General features: G+C 41.0%; 1 protein-coding gene across 1 annotated transcript in view; it reads right to left on the reverse strand.

The window, feature by feature from the left end:
- Window positions 1-2,219: 2,219 nt before the first annotated feature.
- The window catches only part of mrpl3 (mitochondrial ribosomal protein L3), a 56,315-nt gene continuing 36,938 nt past the window's right edge, over window positions 2,220-21,596 (reverse strand). The window contains exons 7-10 of the mRNA XM_048522001.2: window positions 19,748-19,859; window positions 17,251-17,328; window positions 15,970-16,047; window positions 2,220-2,847 (exon numbers count right to left, since the gene is read on the reverse strand). Coding sequence (XP_048377958.2) covers window positions 2,698-2,847; window positions 15,970-16,047; window positions 17,251-17,328; window positions 19,748-19,859 — 418 coding nt within the window. The 3' untranslated portion in view covers window positions 2,220-2,697. The remainder of the gene's footprint in view (window positions 2,848-15,969; window positions 16,048-17,250; window positions 17,329-19,747; window positions 19,860-21,596) is intronic.

Below are 21,596 nucleotides of genomic sequence, written 5' to 3' on the forward strand. Positions count from 1 at the left end.
CATAATGAAACCTTACAAAATGATTCAGGATTACAAGATGATTATAGAGTGACGTGTGTACAAATTAGGATGGCGTGATCTGGAATAGGGACAATGTCTCTGTACTGATCCTTCTTACTGGTAGAGATTATGGGCAAGGGAGGTGTTGTTCAGGTGACCTCAGGGAAATACTGCAATACATCTTTGAGATCGGATGGAGATAGAGTGCAGCAGCAGTCAAGGGGTGTGCTACTGGAACTCAGAGGATGGTTGACCGGTCCTTGCCTTACTGGAAATAGATCAATTAAATGTTAGTCATCTACAATACACAAGAGGGCAGTAATGAGTCAACTACATTGGAGAGAGTCTAAAATGCTAAACACACATACCAGGTAAAAACAGCAGGTTTTCAAGGACTGGTGAAACAGATAAGCAGAGTTTGGTCTTGGTCAGAAAATAGGCAGCAAAAGTTCAAATGAATTCAAATTTGCAAAAGGTAGATGACGACCAGCCATCCATGGGTTTATTACACACATTCGGAGACCCCAAAATCCATGGATTATTTCAGGGTTCACTAATTTTAAAAAAAATGAAATGCATACATAATTTATTGAGTCAACAATACTACTGCAGATCTGGAATCTCACAGACCAGACCAGGCAAGGATGGAAGATTTCCTTTCCTAAAATACGTCATTAAATCAGAGGTGCTTTTATAGCAACAGATGGCAGTTTCATGCATCATTACTGAGAACAGCTTCACGTTCCAGTTTTATCAAATGAATTTGAACCCATGTCCCAAAGCATTAAGCTGGGCCCCTGGATTAAAATCCAAAGATAGCACCGATGATAACACTGGCTCCCTGATACTTTGGTTTTGAGCAAATATAAGATTAGTTCATAAGGGGCACAGTGGTTGCTCAGCAGTAGATACAGCCTTACACATCGTTACAAAACACAACAGTACCTCATGAACAAGGCAGGTTTTGGGATGTTTTACACACAGCAATACTGCAGATTAGAAGAGGAAGTTCTCTTCAGTGCAATGAATCCTAATTGACTGCTGCCTGTGTGGATAGCAATAAGCAATGACAAGTACTTCGACTCAAGAAGCTGTCTCTTTCAGAGGAACAATGATAGCAAACATCAACAGTTTTACTGGTCTTATGACGAGGAAAGTCAGGATATTCTATTCCACACTCAAAGTACAGGATTCAGTTTATGTAACCTGTCCTGTGCTAGACTGAAAAACAGCCCAGATGCAGAATTAATAAAATATCAGATCCTACCGCACAGGGCTTAAAATAAATCAGAATTGCTACAAGGCAGCTAATCAAAATTCTGCCCTCAAAATATGAAGGGCAGCAAGAATATCTATCCATTCTTTAATCAGTGCCTGAAGAGTCTCTGGCAGTTGTCAATGCTTTTTTATACAAATTTAAATTAAGTGCATGCAGCACAGGACAAAACATTTGTGACTAAAATAAATGTAAAATGATCACAAAATCTAAACCCAAGCAGAAAGGGTCAAACAGTTTGTGTTGTAATGCGGTGCAGAATTCAAACAGAAACTACACCTTCTTCTGATATTTCCTTGTTCAAAGTGCACACTGCACTGTTCCAGGAAAAAGTCATCTGGTGATTACCACAGAAAACCATCACGTTGGCTCATGTTTGAGGCTGGTGTTTTACTTGTCCATGGCTTGTCAGCTGCAATCAAACAAATGCGCTCAGCGTTTTCACAGAATTAATGCACTGTTTAATGATAGAAACAACAGCTTTTGATGCTAAATAAAAACCGATATAATCGCAGGGGCTGTAAATCAGAAACAAGAACAAATTACTGGAAAAGCTCAGCAGGTTTGGCAGCATCCGTGGAGAGAAATCAGAGCTAACGTTTTGGGTCAAGTTCTGAAGAGGAGTTACTCAACCCGAAACGTTAACTCTGATTTCTCTCCACAAACGCTGCCAGACCTGCTGAGCTTTTCCAGTAATTACTGTTTTTGCAGCTTTTGATGCTTTGTCGCTGTGGGTTTGAATATTGCTTAGTGCGGCTGAAGCCAAATGTAGTTCAAGTAACATTGGCTTCTAGAGAGGAGTTCACTCAATAAAAAAACAGGATTGAACCAGATATGTCTCTGGTGTCTCACTGTTCCACACAGAACAGTAAACAGCAAATCCCCATTCTACTGCCACAGTTTTATCATACTTTAAACTAACCAGTGTAAAACATTTAGGTGGTTATTATTTTCCACAAATATTTTAATTCATGCATATATTTTCTGCCAGAGCCTCTTTGCTCTAATAACTATATTTCACATAACCTGTGGAAGCATATCCTTTTTAACAATTTGGATAGAGCCGCAAATTCTGCAGTCTATAAGTTACAAAAGAATAAAACCGTCAAAGTTCTGCAGCAGAATTTTTTTGTTTCTGTTTCAGGAAATCGTCCAGGTCGCTCCGACAGACTCACGCTGCTAAAAATTACGGAAAATTTTCAGTTATCAAATTAGCTCTGATCAAGAGCCTCCGAATGTTGTTCTCAACATTATTCATTTGGTGGTCAAGCTTTCACTGTGACTTGAGACTTTCTCTTCCCCCTTCCACCTCACCCATCAGATCAGTGCCATAGGTCAATACATTAAAAATGGTCCCCCAAATGGAACAAACTTAAGGCAGGATATATGGAGATCACAGAACACATCGAAAGTTTCAAACTTTAGGAGATGATGATAGAGGGCTCAGTGAATTGGAATACAGCATCATCAAACAGATCTTCAGGAAGTTCCTCATCGCCATCAGCGAAGTAAGTCGGGAATGGTGGATTCTTATTGTCCTGCTGATGAGTGGGTAATGTGGTGTCATTGACCTGGTACAAAATAAAGAAAGCAAAGTTACTGTAATTTTTAAAATTATTCTGTTTATTTTAATGTGTTAATACAGCTCTGATAAATGAAAACACATCATTCCAAATAATGAAACCAACCCTTCTGGAAAACGTCTAATTTGTTGAAGCCTGTTCTATATTCCTATTTGCGATGGAATAACTTTATCTTTCACATCTTTGGGGCCGGATGCAGAGCCCAAACGTTATTTCTTACAATTCTTGTAATGAACTAACCACAGCAGCAAATTACATGAAACATAACACTGGGTTTCAACAAAAAGATTACAGACCTAAAATGCTAACTGTATCTATCATTCGCTCACATGGTCCACGGCCTGCTAAACGCTCTAAATATTTTATGTTTTTATTGACGAAGCAGTTTGTTTTCCTACATGACCGTTGTGTGACAACATTCTTTAGGCCCATTGAAAAAGCTGACACAATCCTAGGGTATCCAAACAAAGGGTCTGCATGGTGACACAGCATAGCTCATGACCTCTGCAAGTGCCAAAATGCAAAACCAATGAAATGCTTGTGAGACATCAGCCCAACTGTAATGTCGGAAAGATTGCACTGAATTTACACACAGCAAACTCTTAAAACTAGCAATTCCTTAATGCCCAGCAATCAGCTTTGGTGATGTTGACTGAGGTATTAATATTGCACAGGGCACCCAAATTCAGAACCCATCTTATATCGAATCTTGTGAATTTGAACTTGTCTATTTTTTTCTGCAAACTTAACAATTCATACAAAAGTCTCATCACTCTAGGGTGGATATTTCATTTAGTGTTTCAATTAATCTCCAACTTCGGTGCCTTTCTCAGCAGTAAAATATTCCTGGTCTCACCCCCTATTGCTCCTCCATATATCTTTCCTCCTTCAAGTCTAAAGGACTTAGAGCCGTGTGTAACAGATGCACTAAACTTCATCACCAGATCTATTGGAGGCAATGTACCACACAGTATCAGGCCCCACTCTTCACCAAAGCCACCCAGTAATCCTAGAAAAGTCTACTATTTAAACCAGCTCTTTGACAAAGCTTTTGGTCGTGTTTCGGGTTCCTTCTTTGGCAAAGCATTTCGTTTTCTGACAACTAATGTGCCGATCTCCCAACTAGGTAAACCAGAGTTTCAAATCCCACACCCTACGAGAACATTAATGTTAAAATATGACGTGGTGCCTTAATTCGGCAACAACATTTAAACGCACTGGCCTCAAATGAATTACAGCAGATAAATCTATGACATTTGCATAAGTCTCCAATTTAGTGGTCATCCTCCCAGTGTACTGTTGCATTCCCATTTCCTGTTATAAAAACTGTCAAAAGCATAATGAAGCAGTGTTCTGGAATATGCACAAGTCATCATTTCTCTGAGAAATTTTTCACCACTGCGAGTATTTCCTTTACCACCAACCTTCACAACCATTCTTCTTTGCAGTGGTGGCAAAAATACACCTGTTGTGAAAGGGAAGAAAGGAAAATATTCAGTGACAAATGCTAGCACTGTTCTGAAATCACAGGCTCTGGGGTATTAGTGTACAATGGATCGGTCCCATTTTCCATGTGTGTCGCTGCACCTGAAGGCGACCAACTCACTGTCCATGCAGTCATAGTGCCTCTGATGCCCCACCTGGAGACACAGCTTCCAGAAAAGATGAGGGTAGGTGAACGTATGAATAAGGGAAGGTAGATCATTCAGCTGCACAAGCCTGCTTTGCGGGTCAACAAGATCACAGCTGATCTGATGGCAAACCCAAATCCTCATTCCTGCCTATCCCTGATAATCTTTTAGCCTTTTGCTTCATGAGAAACGGTCTACTGCTACCTTAAAAATATTCAACCATTCTGCTGCCACTGTTTTTAGGGAGATAATTCCAATGCCCCTAAATATTCAAAGAAAAATAAATGCAATCCCTTGTTTTTATAACAGTCACCCTAGTTCGAGATTCTCCCGACAGTCCCCTCTCGTGAGGGGACATCCTCTTCACACACCTATTAAAATCCCTCAGGATTTTATCTGTATCAATAAAGCTGTGTTGTTCTTCGAAACTGATTCAAGCCCAGACCCGACCCACCTTTCCTCAAGACAACCTTCTCATTCCAGCTATTAGTCCAGCAGCCCTTCTTTGAACTGCCTCCAACACCTTTACAATCTTCCTGAAATCAGGTGACCACCCACAATGCTGCACAATTCGAAACTATTTTAACAAGTGCATAAATAATAAACTGTGCCAGGGTGTAGCATAGGCGGCTCATAGCAGGGAGGAAGGGCATTGAGCCAAGTGCTGGAGCTCACTCGATGGACCAAATGGCTCAATTCTGTTCCTGGATTTTACAGTGGCAGAGCAGGGCACACAGGCAGTGAGTGAAGCTCGGAGTGGGGCAGTGGCTCGTGTTAACAGCACAACAATTATGAAAATGGCACCACTCTCAGAATGGGAGTGAACTTCCTGTTTCAGTGACATCACACAACAGGCAACCTGCGACGAGTGCAAGGGGCAGGAGGCAGGAGATACTCTGCTTTTTGTTAGAACCACTGTCAGAAGATGGGAGGGTAAACTGTTAACAGGAATGAATTACAGAGAATGATATTGTTCTTAAAAACTGCTGATTGTTGCTGTCAGAAATCCAGACGCACTGGAAATATATCTAGGAGTTAGCTGTGGAATGAAGTGGGGAGGGTGTCTACCATCATAGGTATGTACTCATTCATAGCAGTAAAACTAAGCAGTAGATCTTGGGATGAATTTGACCCCTTGCTCTTTCTCAACTTACAAAAAGGGCAACCTACTTGCTGCCCAATACTGTAGTACAGGATGACAGGCTGAATTCTTGCTACACTAGTGCCCACACTGGCCACAATAAGCACAAGACTCTAAGTTTCAGATCACAGAGGGATGAGAATGCACAACGGATGGAGACATTTTGTTTTGCTGGGAACTTGAAAGCCAGGACATTGATATCACCACCATATCTTTTTGCCCTTTATTGATAAATGTGTTTTGGGACAGATGAAGAATATCTAACAGAACAGCATAATGGTAACTCTGCCTGGCAGACTGAGCAGCCTAGCAGTGAATGTCCAACTTGTACCTAGACCATTGTATTGGGATGTTTTCTATTTTAGAAAGGTTATGCAATTATTGTTATTGCTCATTTTTGCAAAAATATATTCTTAAAAGATATCGGAACAATTTTAAGAAATTACATTGTCAAATGAAACCCGCTCCTATTAATAAAATTTACATAGTACAGGATAATGTTGGAATCGAAAAATGGTACATTTCTAATGTGCGTAATGCTGGGGCTGTAAACATAGAACAGACACAATGAAACAACTTCAAATGCATGTCTTCCCATTGTGTAACGATTAATGCCCTAACTAGATTGTTTGCTTTAAATCAACATCTGGCTGAAATATTATTTAATCTATGTAATGAAGAGTATTTCTACAGCTAAGATGTAATTCGCATTCATATGACTTTAGAAGTCAGGTTATGCACACAGCAGTTTGCGACAATTCAAGTAAGTTCATCCTAAGATTTCAGTGATCGTACACACAGGTAATTACAAAAGGGAACAGGCCATTCAGCCCCATCAGCCTGTTGCACCCCCTAATAGGGCTGATCTGGGTGTGGCCTCAAGTCCACTTCCCTGTTACCCTCAAGACCCTTTAATTCCCTTGTCAGTCAAAGATCTAAGTCTGCTTTCAAAGTAGTCAATGACCCCACCTTCACCAAACGGCTACTCGGGACACTTTGAGAAGATTTCTTATCTATCTTGAATAGCAGAAACTTGACTTTTAAATTGTCCCCCTTTTTCTAGTCTCTCCAGGCCTTTTCTGCAAACATCCTGTTTGCATTCAATAAAGCTGAACAAATGAACTTTGAAAGTAGACCTTTCGTTTGGTGCAATGGTGCTTGACAAGTATTGATCCCTCAGATGTGTGGGGTACTGCCAGTGGTTCTGTGTCACAAATGATATTTATTTTGAGTCAATGGGCAATGCACCAGAATGCTGATAATGGGGAGTTCAGCAGTGATAATGACACTATTATTCTTTGCTGAAACTTACTTCACCAACTCACAATCAGAATTATGGATGAGATACCAAGAGATGAAAATTGACATTTTAGGAATTCTTGTGAACAAGATTTGAAGGGCAAATGAAGGGGAAGTCATCCTCTTGTCAGAGATGGGCATTGCTTGACACTCACGTGGTGTGAACGCTACTTGCCACTTACTAGCCCAAGTCTGGATATTGCCCTGTTCTTTTTGCACATGGATGTTAGTGGTTCCTGTACTGACAAGTTACAAATAATGTCGAACTTTGTGTGAATATCATTAGACATTGCCACTTCTGACTTTCTGATGGAAGGAAGATGATTGATGTAACAAAGAACCTCAGTCAGCTCAAGGGGAAGAATTCTGCTTATATGTTAGAAGCCAGGTGTCGGTCATTGATTCAGTTTGAGAAAAACTCCTAAACATCGTTGGTCCAGAGCAAAGTATAGTAAATATATTGCATTGAACTTAACACATACATCAAATAATTAGACTCACTTTATATAAATGTCACTTGAGGGCACTGAGGAGATAAACAACATCTCTAAAGATTCCATTCTCCTTATGTATATTTAAGGCAAATGCAGACAGATTCTTCATTTGGAGGGGATCTGGGGCTTTCGGGGAAGGGCAGGAAAGTGGACGTGAGGAATATCAGATCAGCCATGATCCTGTTGAATGGCGGAGCAGGCTCGAGGGGCTGAATGGCGTTCTCCAGTTCCCCTTTCTAATGGTTTTAAAGAACAATCACTTCGAGCACAGGAAGATTCAGGGCAATGTGGACATAGCCAGAACAACAAAATTAGTGTCAGAACAAAAGGCCGGAGGACTTACAGAATCATACAATGTATTTGTTCTCAATCTTGATTTTTCAAGATTTTTCAAAATCTTGTTCACAAGAATTCCTAAAATGTCAATTTTCATCTCTTGGTATCTCATCCATAATTCTGACTGTGAGTTGGTGAAGTAAGTTTCAGCAAAGAATAATAGGTGAGAATTTCTTTCATCCACAGTTTGCTGCCAAGGTGCATTTATTGTAAGGACTGCAGACTAGTTTCTATGATTTTCATTAGGGTCACCATTACATTTTTAGCTTCCAAGATTTAATTGACAGCAACCCCAACAAAATCAGATTGTTAATTCATTCAACAGTTTGAGATTTCTTGCATCTTATTTATCACCATGTTTCGTCCTGTTGTCCAATTTTGTTTTGTCTTTTTCCATAGTTCTGTCCATCAATCACCTCTTTCTGTTCTCACAAGCAAGGAAATTGAGCAAGGAAGTAGTTATCAGATCAGTTATCTCACTGAATGGAAGGAGACTTGATGAGCATAATTACTTACTTCTGCACCTACATCTAATGGTCTTTAGGTGCCTATGTCCCAGGTTCATACCTTTAAATCTCACGTCTTGCTGTTTAGGCCTCCAAATGCACCATATGTTCCAAATAATAAATCAGCACTGTGCAAATTCAGATTTCACTTCTTATTAATAACCCACTTTTAGGTCTGATATGCATGCGAGGACAAAGTCATAGCAGTAGAGAAAACTGAGCTCCAAAATGAAAAGTGATTTTCTAATTTTGGGGATGGTTAATATTGGTCTGGCAATATTAAGTGGCTCTCAAATGGGAATTCTAATTTTGTTTTGACTTTTCTTTATTCTTTCATGGGATGGGAGCTATAAAGAGAAGCTGGATAGGCTGAGACTTTTTTCCCTGGAAAATGGGAGGCTGAGGGGTGACCTTGTAGAGGTTTATAAAATCATGAGGGGCACAGGTAAGGTGAATAGCCAAGGTCTTTTCCCTAAGGAAGGGGAGTCCAAAACTAGACAGCATAGGTTTAAAGTGAGAGAGGAAATATTTAGAACGGACTTGAGAGTTAGCTTTTTCAAACAGAAGGTGGTGCTTTTATGGAACAAGCTGCCAGAGGAAGTGGCAGAGGAGTGTACAATTACAACATTTAAAAGACTTTTGCCCAGGTACACGGATAGGAAAGGTTTAGAGGGATATGGGCTAAATGCAGGCAAATTGGACTAGTTCAGTTTAGGAAAACGGGTCGACAAAGGGGCTGTTTCCGTGCTGTATGAGTTGGGCCAAAGGGGCTGTTTCCGTGCTGTATGAGTTGGGCCAAAGGGGCTGTTTCCGTGCTGTATGAGTTGGGCCAAAGGGGCTGTTTCTGTGCTGTATGACTATGACTCAATGAGTTGTGTCATTCGCAAACCAAGTATTTATTGCCCTTTCCTACTTGCCTTTGCACTGTGAGGTTCGCTTGGTCATTTCTAAGATAGTTCAGAGTCAACCACAGTGCTGAGGGTCTCGAATCACATGTAAGTCAGACCAGGGAAGGATGGCAGATTTCCCTTCACCAGAAGATATTGACGTTCCAGGTTTCTACAGCAGTCAGTCAATGATAGTGCTAATGGTCACCTATACAGAGACTAGCATTTGGCTCCAGATTTATTGCTAGCTACACTGGTGGGATTTGAACCAGTAACACCAAAGCACTGCCCTGAACCCCTTGATTACTGGTCCAGTGACATAGCCACTACATCACTGTCTTCCCCAATTGTCCTCATTTTTAACTATAACCTGCAAATCTTTCTTAATATTTTAAATAATGCCTGATGTTCAGTTAGCAAGTTAGACAAAAATGACTCAGCATGAAGGATTACTGTAATAATGGAGAAACATTAAAATGGAACGTTAAAGGCAATAGTCATCAGAGTCCTAGTAGACCGTATGACTGCTTTCTGATTAGAAAGAGAGGACTTGTGGTGGTTTAACCAGAGGGTTACCTTGCTTCTAGCGAAGAGGGCAGAATCTTCATGGTGGTCACAGCTGGTATGGGAACTGAATGCACATTGTTAGTGTCACTGCATTACAAACTGACTGTCCAGTCAATTGAGCTGCAACCACCTAACGGTGTGTTGAACTCACTCAACACCAAGTGCCGATTCACAACAAGCGTGTGCTTGTTAAGATAAATATACTAGGAACTCATTACCATAATGGGCTGTCGGTGCCCGAGGTGGGGGGATAAGCAGTGAGCACATCAGTCCCAGTAAGAATAGCAATCACCACCGCACTTCCTTTACTTTGTCTTGTGCTATTCACCCAGAAGCCTACAAATAATAACTCCTTGTTAAGCAGATGGCATCTCTGAGAAGCATCTGTTCATGTTTCAAGGAATGGGTGGTAAAGACTGGTGGTATAAATTAATTATACTGACTCAAAAATCTAATTAATCAAGCTAAGAGATGTTCTCAATAAATGATAAGAGCACGGAAAAAACAATATTTTACAATTTTGTGCAAGACATTGTCACTGGAGATTGAGTGTGTTATTAGAAAAATAGATTGAGCAACTGTGGCCATTCGGCCTGCTTAGTCCATGCTGACTCTCTCCAGTTTACGGAGTGCCCGCTCTTGCCTTCCCATTGTAACCATTCACACCTCTCTCTTTTTAGATAAATCACCCAAATCTCTTTTGAAAGCCTCAAATAAACCTGCCCCCACATTTTCAGGAATTGTATCTCAAATCCCAAGCACTTGCTGGTAGGAAAGGTTTCCCTTGTGTTGCTTCTTTTTAACAGTTGATTTCAATCTGTGCCCCTTGATTCTCAATCCTTCCTCCGACGTGAACAGTTCCTCCCCTCTTTACTGTGCCAGACCCTTCATGATTTTGAATATCTCAATCCAATCTATCAATTTAATCTGAATATGGCTCCAGGATGGTCAATGTTTGAAGTTGACGACATGACTTGGGCATGTGTAGCTTCCATTTCATTTTCTAATGCTATCATTATCAGAACAGAGATAAGTTATAGATCAAGTTCATGACCAGATTGCAAAACATGATAACTGGCAGCAGCTGATGGGCAATCACACATTGTTGATCTTTACTTTAGAAAATCAGTTTTTTAAAAAATGTGGTGACTTCCAGATGTGTACAACTGATCCAAAAACAAAACAGGATCCCACCAGCATTGTAATACTTCAATATTTACTGCAGGTCACTCATCACTGTCTGAACTGAATGTACCAGCAGAAAAGAATTTGAATAACATGACTACAGCTACATTTATAGAATGGAATCCCCACAGTGTGCAAGCAGGCCATTCAGCCCACTGAGTCCACAATGACCCTCTGAAGAGTATCCCACCCAGACCCAGACCGAGACCGAGACCCAGACTCCTACCTTACCCCTGTTACCTTGTGTTTCCCTTGGCTAACCAACCCTGGACGTTATGGGCAATTTAACACGGCCAATCCACCTAACTTGGATAGGTCTGGGTTGTGGGAAAAACTGGAGCACCCAGAGGAAACCCACACAGACACAGGGAGAATGTGCAAACTCCACACAGACAGTTGACCAAGGGTGGAATTGAAACCCAGTTCCTGACACTGTGAGGCAGCAGTGCTAACCACTGAGCCACCGTGCCAAATTGGTCTATTAGCCACAGGTTTCTACTCAATCTAGATGTAAAATTATCCTGCATTTCAAGCTCATTACATCAGCTTCCACACCAAGGAGGAGGAACGGGAAGTGAATATCGTGCTCTGGTGCTAGTAATCTAGAGGCCCAAGAATATGTTTTGGGAGTGTGGGTTCAAATCTGACCATGATAGCTGATGGAATTTTAATCCAATTAATAAAACGACAGTAATGACAACCATCAAGCCATCATCGACTGTTGTTTAAAAAAAAAGAAAGATCTGGCTCACTAACACGCTTCACAAAAAGAAATCTACTACCCACACCACCTCCCTCTCCCACATCCCAGGCCCCAAGACGACTTTCCACATCAAGCAGATGCTCACCTGCACATCTGCCAATGTAGTATATTGCATCCGCTGTACCCGGTGTGGCTTCCTCTACATCGGGGACCGCTTTGCAGAACGCCTACGTTCAGTTCGCAACAAACAATTGCACCTCCCAGTCACGGACCACTTCAACTCCCCCTCGCATTCCTGAGATGACATGTCCATCCTGGGCCTCCTGCAGTGCCACAATGATACCACCCGAAGGTTGCAGGAGCAGCAACTCATATTCCGCTTGGGAACCCTGCAGCCCAGTGGTATCAATTTGGATTTCACAAGCTTCGAAATCTGCCCTCCCACTACTGCATCCCAAAACCAGCCCAGCTCGTCACCGCCTCCCTAACCTGTTCTTCCTCTCACCTGTCCCTTCCTCCCACCTCAAGCCGCATCTCCACTCCCTACCTCCTAACCTCATCCCGCCCCCTCGACTTGTCTGTCCTCCCCAGACTGACCTATCCCCTCCCTACCTCCCCACCCATACTCAACTCTACAGGCTCCATCCCCAACCCTTTAACTTGTCCGTCTCCTCTCCACCTATCTTCTTCTCTATCCACCTTCGATCCGCCTCCCCCTCTTTCCCTATTTATTTCAGAACCCGCTCCCCATCTCCCTTTTCTGATGAAGGGTCTAGGCCCGAAACGTCAGCTTTTGTGCTCCTGAGATGCTGCTGGGCCTGCTGTGTTCATCCAGCTCCACACTTTATTATCTTGGATTCTCCAGCATCTGCAGTTCCCATTATCTCTACTGTCCTTACTTTGTTTGGCCAGGCCAATGTTCTGGGGAAAGTGTATCAAATCCCATCATGGCAAGGTGAAATGAGTCAATGAACATTTGGAATTAAAAGCTAGCCTAATGACAATTTGGAACCATTGTTGACTATTATATAAATTTTTAAGAATCGCCTGGGTCACTGATGTTCTTTAGAGAAGAAAATCTGCTGTCCTTACCTGGTCTAGCCCAGGTGTGGGCTCCCGACTAACACCAATGTGGTTGACGCTTAATTGGTCTCTGAAATGGCGGTAGCAATTCATTCAGTTCAGCAGCAATTAAAAATGGGTAACAAATGCTGGCCTTACCAGCGATGGTCACAGACTAACCAAAGAAAATAAAAAAATCCTGCTTGCGCACACCTGCTGCTGAATGAGGACACTGAACCTCTCTCCCTCCCTTCTGAAAGTTCCAGAAACCCCATGACGCAGAGTCGAGTTTCCACAGCGAACCTCTACACAAAGTTACTGATCAGAACTTTTGCATTAGGAAGGGATTTGCAGGGACAACAGTTAATTCAGAAGTGTTGTCACATCGCCATATTCCCCAGTACTTCCCAACAATGGATTTCATTAGGATTCACAGAGATTCATACAGTAAACATCTGAGAGTTTTCTCAGGTGGGGATAATGATTGGTGAATAAAAGGCAAAAGGAAAGAAATTACCCAAGTTTAATGATTTGAACGCCAAGCACATTCACTGCGCTACTCTAATGAACTCTATATTCCAGAGTTCTCCAACGAGGTAGACCTGAATTTATTACAAATATTAAATTGTAAATGTAGCTACTAAAATCAGTCACTTCTTTGTCAGTCTGATAATTTTTGCCTCTTCCAGATCAATAGACTTAAAATTAAGATGACAAAAGGCTCTTCTGGTGTAGCAGTAATGAACTGGATGTGCAGGTTCAAGTCCCACCTGCTCCAGAGAATTGCAATACATATGGTTTTGTACTGCAGTGGTAAGTCCCTACCTCCAGGTGACAAGGGCCAAGCGCAAATCCTATCTACTCCAGTGGAGTGTCATAGTGCACCGGAACAGAATCATAGAATCCTTACAGTGTGGAAGCAGGCCATTTGTCTCATTGAGTCCACACCAACTCTCTGAAGAGCATCTCACCCAGGCCCAACCCACACACTACCCCTGTAACCTACTTTCTCCATGGCTGATCCATCGAGCCTACACATCTCTAGACGCTACGGGAAATTTAGCACGGCCAATCCACCTAGCCTGCACATCTTTGGACTGTGGGAGGAAACTGGAGCACCCGGAGGAAATCCTCGCAGACACGGCGAGGCATGTCAAACTCGACACAGACAGTCTCCTGAGGGTGAAATCGAACCAGGGTCCCTGGTGCTGAGAGGCAGCAGTGCTAACCACTGTGCCACCGTGCCAGGGTGATTAAAAATATTTGGGAGTCTGCTGGTGGTGATAGCATCCCTATCACTAGACATAGAGTCCTGAGTTCAAGCTCCACCTGCTCATATTGGTCTGACTGCAGGTATTATTATACATAAATATATTATATGTAAAGTGACCAGTTTGTATGTTGTAACTTTTACGATACTGATAATTCAAACTCCCAAGTAAATTTTCCAATAGAATAGCTTGACTTGGGGCAGGGCTGGGGGAACAGATCTCACATTCTCACATGCAAAATGTTCCGGCCTGACTTTTCACAGCTTGTTCCAGATCAATCTTTCCAATCTAATGGGTGGCCCAACCTACAAACAGAACACTGTCAGGGCCTCTGCATCAAATAACATTAAGCATTATGCACGGTAATTTAATAAACTGTGTAAATTTGCTTATTTATGAGCTACATGATGCTTTTGAACACACACAGGCACAGCTGTGAGAACCATATACCTCAGCAGATTTCAGTGATTTTCAATTCCCTTTGAACAGGACATACTTTTAAACCAGGTGATCTTTGGCAGGCAGCCTTTATTTCCTAAAAGCAGCAGCTGTCATGATCAAGCAGATTCCACGTCAATTCCTCTTTGTGACTCAAGTTCTTCAATCTGTCTTAGGGGCTCATGAGCAAGAAAACAAAGACACTCACAAAGTCATTGAAGCTGGTCAGCAGCAACTGCATGGAAAGGCAGCAGCGCACCAAGCTGATTTCAGCCAAAATAATTAGGAACAAATCCGTCAGAGCAGTTAGCTGGAGATTCCGGACTGAAACAAAGCAATGTTTGATGGCAATTCCAGGGTGGATATCTCTCAGTGATCAAAGTGACGCTCACTACATTTGATTTTATTTTGATAGAAGCTGTTGGGCAGAGGTTTGGGTGCAGTTACCTTGCTGTTGGCAATAAATGGCAACGTGTTGTGTTTCTTATATTTTCATAACCGATTAAACTCCAGTTTGCGGGAAACTGAGCCAGCGCCGCATATGGTAAATTGCTGCATTGTTACACAGTTCTACATTCAGTGACACCTTTAAGTCACTTAGCAGCACAAACAATATCCGATATTCAAATGGTGAGGAAGAAGCATACTTAAGTATGCAAATTTAAACATCAAGTTTAATTATTTGATGCTACACTGGGTCTTACTTTTTTCTCCATTTAACATTGTCTGTGGTATTAGTATGTTCAGGAGGCATAGTTTAAACTCTTAAGGTTCAGATTTTTATTCACATTACCAGGGAACAGAGTTGGATGGTCAGCCATGATCACACTGAATGGCAAAGCTGGACTGAAGGGCTGAATGGCCTACTCCTGCTATCCACATTTCTATATTAAACCCAATGGTCATTTTAAAACAACCAAACACTGTCACTGTGCTTTAAGAAATCAAAGTAAAGGCCATGGATTGTAGTTCCGGGTTCTGAGGCTAAGGGACCAAAGAAGAAATCAGAAACTGCTAGAAATACTCAGGAGGTCTGGCAGCATCAGAGAAACATTAACTCTGATTTCACTCCACGCCACACCTACTGAGTTTTTCCAGCGATTTCTGATTTTGTCACCAAAGAAGGAACCTTGAAAGACACTGAAAGTGATAATAAGAAATGAGAACAGAGGTTACAGAAAGTGTGATTACCAATCAGTTGGTGCCAAGCATGAACAGTCTCACATGAATTCAATTTATAACTGGAATTGTAACAATGATAGGATTTGATGTTTCATTAGTATTCTCTCCACTTTAAGCCTTTCTTCAGAAATGCTCCTTGAAGACTGATGTATAATTTACCCTCCTTACTTCAGGAAGGATTTTAATAAAACCTACTCAGTGAAATTGGGATTCAGGTAGAGAACTGAACAGGATCATGGAGAAAAATTGCAGATCTAGGTCTATTTAAAAAAAAACTTTTTAAAACAAATTTCACCTGTAAGAAAGGGCATAGTTACTTCACTTGTTATCCCATTGCTCAAACAAATTGATACGGCATTACTCCAGTGCCAGCTTTTGATTGAAATAAATTGTGGTTTGCAATCTTACCTTCACAAAGCAGTTTGTGTGTCCTGGGACTGATCCATGAACATAAAGGATATTGTCTTTTGTATTCACTCTCCAGACCTACAAATGCATAAACACTTTTCTAATAAATAAATTTACAGCAGAAGAACCTTATAGACAGTTTACCTGTGCAAAGAACACATTCTGTCAAGAGGTATAAATGGTAAATTCTCCAATACTGTACACCAGAGAACCACACCTGTCAGCGCTTAGATCAAAAAGAGAATAAAATAACTGCACGTGAGAGACACATGACTTTCCTTCTACCATTTGGTTGCTCGTCCTAGTCTACCTCCTTTCAAGCTCTTCTCAAAAATTAAAACTGAAATGCACGCCATCTTCCACTCCATTTACACCCAGTCTAAGATCAAACTGACTTGGGTTTTCCTCAGATAGCAAGAAAGGCCAGGTATTAACTAGGGCCTACTGAGGATAAAGAATTTGCATTTATGTAGCACCTTTCAACTTTATGGTATCCTAAAGTGCATCATAGCCTAATAACTGACTTGCAGTCTAGTTAATACTGAAATATATAGAGATGCAACACAGATATATTTGGCAATTAAACCACAGAGAGCAAAACTATTCTAATTAGTAAGCCAAAAATTACTGCTGATCAAAATACATCAGGTATTGACTGAACTTACAGCAGAGACAAACAATCTCTCACAAAATGCTTCTGCAAATTGTGAAACATGACTAAAGCTAAAAGTGTTTCTAAGTAAATGCTGTTATTTCTGCATCAAGGGCTGTTGTGGATTTCAGGTCACAAGAATGAAGATCGAAAGGTTTGACTAAGCTCTACAAATCACTAACATCTGTCATCTATAACATCATTCATATAATTCCATGCTACAAAGTTTTCCCAATCGAGTCTGTGATGCAGAACAACACCAACAGCACAGATTCAAATCCCACACCAGCTGAGGTTACCATAAAGATCCTTCCTTCTCAATCTCCCCAAGACACAGTGACCGTCAGGCTAAACCACCACCAGTATCTCTCTAATGAGACAGCAGCCTCATGGGTCCTCTGGGACTGTGGCAAACTTACTTCTACTTTAGCCTCAAATGTAAAAATAAAATGCAGCAAACAAACTTTTATTCCTTCAAGTTTCACCGTTGTCTTGTTTTAGTCAAGTATCGCAAAAGTGCTAGACAACCAATTATGGCCAAAAATTGAAGGAAATACAGTAATTTTTCTCCAGGTACCTAATTCTGACCCCAGGTTTAATCACATATAGGCTTACTTGACAACTCTGACCTTTAATCCACATGCTGTTCTGTAGACGTTTCCCATTTTTCCAGGCATTTTCTTCCCAGGAAAAACTCTGGCAGGGTCCTGCATTCACAATGACAAACAATTCCTTGTGACACAAATGGATAAGACTCAACAGTTCAACATGAAGTTACACATTCTTTAAATCATTGTTCATGGGATGTAGGCATCACTGACTCAGCTGGCATTTACTGCCCATTCCGAATTATCCAACAGAAGGTTTGTTGAGCTGTTTTCTTGAATCACTACACACCGAATGCACGTTTGGGAAAGGAGTTCCAGGATTTTGCCCCAGTGATAATGTGGCAACAGTAATATTGTTTCAAATCAGGATGGTGTGTAGTTTGGAGGGTAATAGACAAGTGATGATGGCTCTATGCACTTGCTACTCTTGACCCTCTAGGTGGTAAAGGTCATGAATTCAGTTCAGCTGCCAACAAAGATTTTATATACTGCCATCACTGTGCCCACTGATGAAGCAAGTGAACACTGAATGTGTTAGATGTGGTTCCAACTGTCAGGACCCTTGCTAATTTTTCATTATATTATTCTTTATCAATCTTGATTGGGGGTTGTGAACTGAGAACTGAAATTTACCTTTGGATTGTAGGCATTGGCTTGTGTGGGGGAAGAAAGAAAGTGGGAACAAACAAATTGTTGTTTGTTTGTGAGATCACGGCTGGAGGTCAACTCCAGGTTGGCTTCTGATCAAAAGGTTCCACAGAGTCTTCGGCACCAGCAAAGAATGGTATATTTAAATAGATATTTGGCCACAATAGAGGGCTGTTTCTCGAAACGGGTTCTAGCAAGTCCGGGAGAGACCTTATGCTCAAGCAAATGGCAGATACTGAATGGTAAGTGGGACCTCATGGAGACATGGTCACTCTGACAGGGAGTATCCAGTGTTTGAATTGGGGTTTTGGACAGCGTTTTCTGTGACAAGTTTGGTTGTTGATGCTACAGCGTGGAGACTTGAAATTTACCTACTTAACTTCCTGTTGCCGGCTATTGGAAGTTCAGAGAGTAGAAACTAAGTTACCAGTTTCACTGACGTCCTCTGAAGGAAGTGAAAAGGTGGCCCTGGTCAACATCTTTGGCAACTTTTTCAAGAAACAATCCTACATGTGGAACAGCGCATCATGGAAACCAAGTGAGTAATTTGTCCCGTTCTGTAATTTTCTTTTATTTTTCCTTAAAGTGCTTGTTCAACTGTCTGTCTTTTGTGTGAACTGAGTGGTAACAGAAGTTATGGGGTTTAAATAATAGACATTAATCAAATTACTCTGTTGTTTAATTTTGCTCTGCTAAAGCTATTATTTTGTTAATAAATTGCTAGTCTTTTGTTTAAGCGACAAACCCAACGTCGAGAATTGATTATTTTCAGAGTTTGAGATTGGTTATTTTAAAGTCTGGTTAGGAATCACTGGAGATGTTGAGGATTTTTGAAGGTTTTAATTCTTATTCTTTTTTCAAATATAAAGGTAGAAAGGCTGATTTGTTTCAGTGGAATGTTTCTGTGTTATGACACAACCACATGGGCAGTTTTATCCTCAAGACTTCACATTACTTTGTATATATTGTGATTTGCATTTAGGATATTTTCAGTATAAAGTCTATAATCAATTTATTAAGCTACTGGTTAAATCATTATGCTGTTTAGATATATTGGTATAAATACCTTCACCTACAGAATTCTAATATTCTACACATTTATTTAAAACACTCAATATCTTAATTATGGTTACAAAAAAATTCATATGTAATTTAAGAAACAGATTAAAATTTGGGCACAAAAGTGCAAAAGCACGATGAGACTGTGAAATGTGAGGGGGACACTGATCTCAAGTCAATAAACCAATTCTGTTTTATCTATTCATCTGAAGTAAACAACACTCTGAAATGGGCTATTTACTCAGTGATACTATGCAATGAGAAGCAATTTCCAAAACTATGTTTTCAAATGCAAATAATACATTAGAATGCCACTGTAGTTAATGCTGACCAGAAGGATTACACTGAATCTGGAAGCCAAGGCTATCCAAGCGAACCGAACATCATAACAATAAATGCTGGAAATCACAGCGATCAAACAGCATCCATGGAGAGAGAGCAAGTTAATGTTTCGAGTCTAGATGACTCTTCATCAGAGCTGAAGGGAAGTGTAAAGGGGGCAGCATTTGTGTCATAAATGCTGCCCCCTTTACACTTCCCTTCAGCTCTGATGAAAAGTCATCTAGGCTCGAAACGTTAGCTTGCTCTCTCTCCATGGATGATGTCTGATCTGCTGTCATCAGTATGATTCCAGCATCTTCAGTGATTTGCTCCTACAACATAACAAACTGTCTCAGATCCAGTGCTAACAGAATGGAAGAGCTTAAGGCCTTGAATTGTTGAAGCAGATGAATAATGATGATTCAGCTTGTTCTAAGGTGCTTAGTCATGTTGGAAATGCTCCTTCCATAAGTAACAGAATGATACTTACACCCCCGGGGCCTGATGCTCCTGGCCTCCTATGGGTTTTCGTCTGTCCGTGAGTTGCAGGCTGACCTTTAAATCCCCACCTTTTCATAACTCCCTGAAAACCTTTGCCAATTCTGCAAGAAGTTCACAAGATTAGAATTGTTTTTTGCATTTGAGGATTACAGCCTCAAAATTGCACGCCATAATTCACATGCATTCCTCTCAGGTGCTTATAATACACTGACAAAACAAAATCAATCAAAAAATGTTAGAACATATGACATTGGTGAAATGTAGTTTAATTTAAAAGCAAAATCATAGATTGTTTCTCAGAGTGTGGGAGGCAGGTTCAATCAAGGCCTTCAAGAGGGAACTGGATTATTATTTGGAAGGAAGAATACGCAGGGCTATGAAGAGAAGGCAAGGAAACGTGTTATCAAGCTAAAGCGCAAGAGCAAAGGCAGGCATACTTCTCCCAGGTAGCAATTCTACAGCTGGAAAGGGCAGTATGACACAATTAGCATTCAATAGGCGACATTTACACTTTTTCTGCATGCTATCCTTCTGTGCAGTTGTTACTGGATAAGGAGGTCAGTTACCTCAGTCGGCTGGGCGAATGGTGCAGGGTGACAGCACTACTGTGGGTTCAATCCCTGCATCTACCTATCTATCTCGCGCTGTCTCACTCTTTAATGATAAAAGCAGGGCTATGATGTCAATGAGACATATCTAGGGGTCCAGGTACATAGTTTCTTCAAAGGTGCATCACAGGTCGATTGGGCCATTAAGGCGACCTTTGTACACTTGCCTTCATTGGTCAGAGCATTGAGTATAGGAGCTCGGAGCTCGGATGTCATGTTGCAGTTGTACAGGACATTGGTGAGGTTACTTTTGAAGTACTGTGTACAATTCTGGTCGCCCTGCTATAGGAAGTGTAATGGACCAGACCAGACCTCTCAAGATACATTCAGAAGATAGTCTAGACACTAACTTTTTCCTATTTTAAAAGGTAACAGTAAGCATTGTGTTCCAGATTCAATTCAACTGTTCAAACTATCGACTTTAAGCAAAGCACAGGTTATTTTTACACAACAGTTAACATACAGACAAAAAAAAAGCTTAACTGTAACTCCACCGAAGCACTTAACAAAATAGTATGTCTAGGAACAACTACTAATTAACTGCTCAATACAGTGATATCCCATAAACACACCCTTGGCAAAGGCAAATTCAGTAAAATAGATTGTCTCTCAAGCAGAGAACTCCAGCTTTTAGATGTAACAGAAAGAGGAATAAGAACTTCTACATTCAGCTTCAACACCCTAGGAACGACAGAAAGCTGAAACTAAAAATCCTGGTTCTGGTGGAGCTTGAACCCACCCATTCTGGAAGCTTCTATTGTTCCAACTTCTTTTAAAAACACAAGGTCTCACAAGCTGCTTACTTTAATGACTTTGAACAGGCTGCTTGTTACCTCTGTCTCAAATTTTTTTCTTAAAAACAGGAAAAATACACCTTTTGAAGCCAGAGTTTTATGACAGAAGAATATGATTGAATTGGAAAGGGTGCAGAAAAGATTTACAAGGATATTACAGGGACAGGAGTGAGTTATAAGGACAGGGTGGATAGACAGACTTTTTTTTAAAACTGGAGTGTTCGAGGTTGAAGGGTGACCTTACAGAGGTTTATAAAAATCATGAGTGGCATAAATAAACTCTTTTCCCGAGGGCAGGGGAGTTCAAAACTAGACAGCATAATTTTAAAAGGTGACAGAAGAAAGACTGAAGAGGGACCTGAGGGGCAACAGTTTCACACAGAGGGTGGTTTACAAGTGGAATGAACTACCAGAGGAAGTGGTAAATGCAGATACA

This window comes from Stegostoma tigrinum, chromosome 2 (assembly GCF_030684315.1).
Source record: "Stegostoma tigrinum isolate sSteTig4 chromosome 2, sSteTig4.hap1, whole genome shotgun sequence".
Classification (NCBI taxonomy): Eukaryota; Metazoa; Chordata; class Chondrichthyes; order Orectolobiformes; family Stegostomatidae; genus Stegostoma; species Stegostoma tigrinum.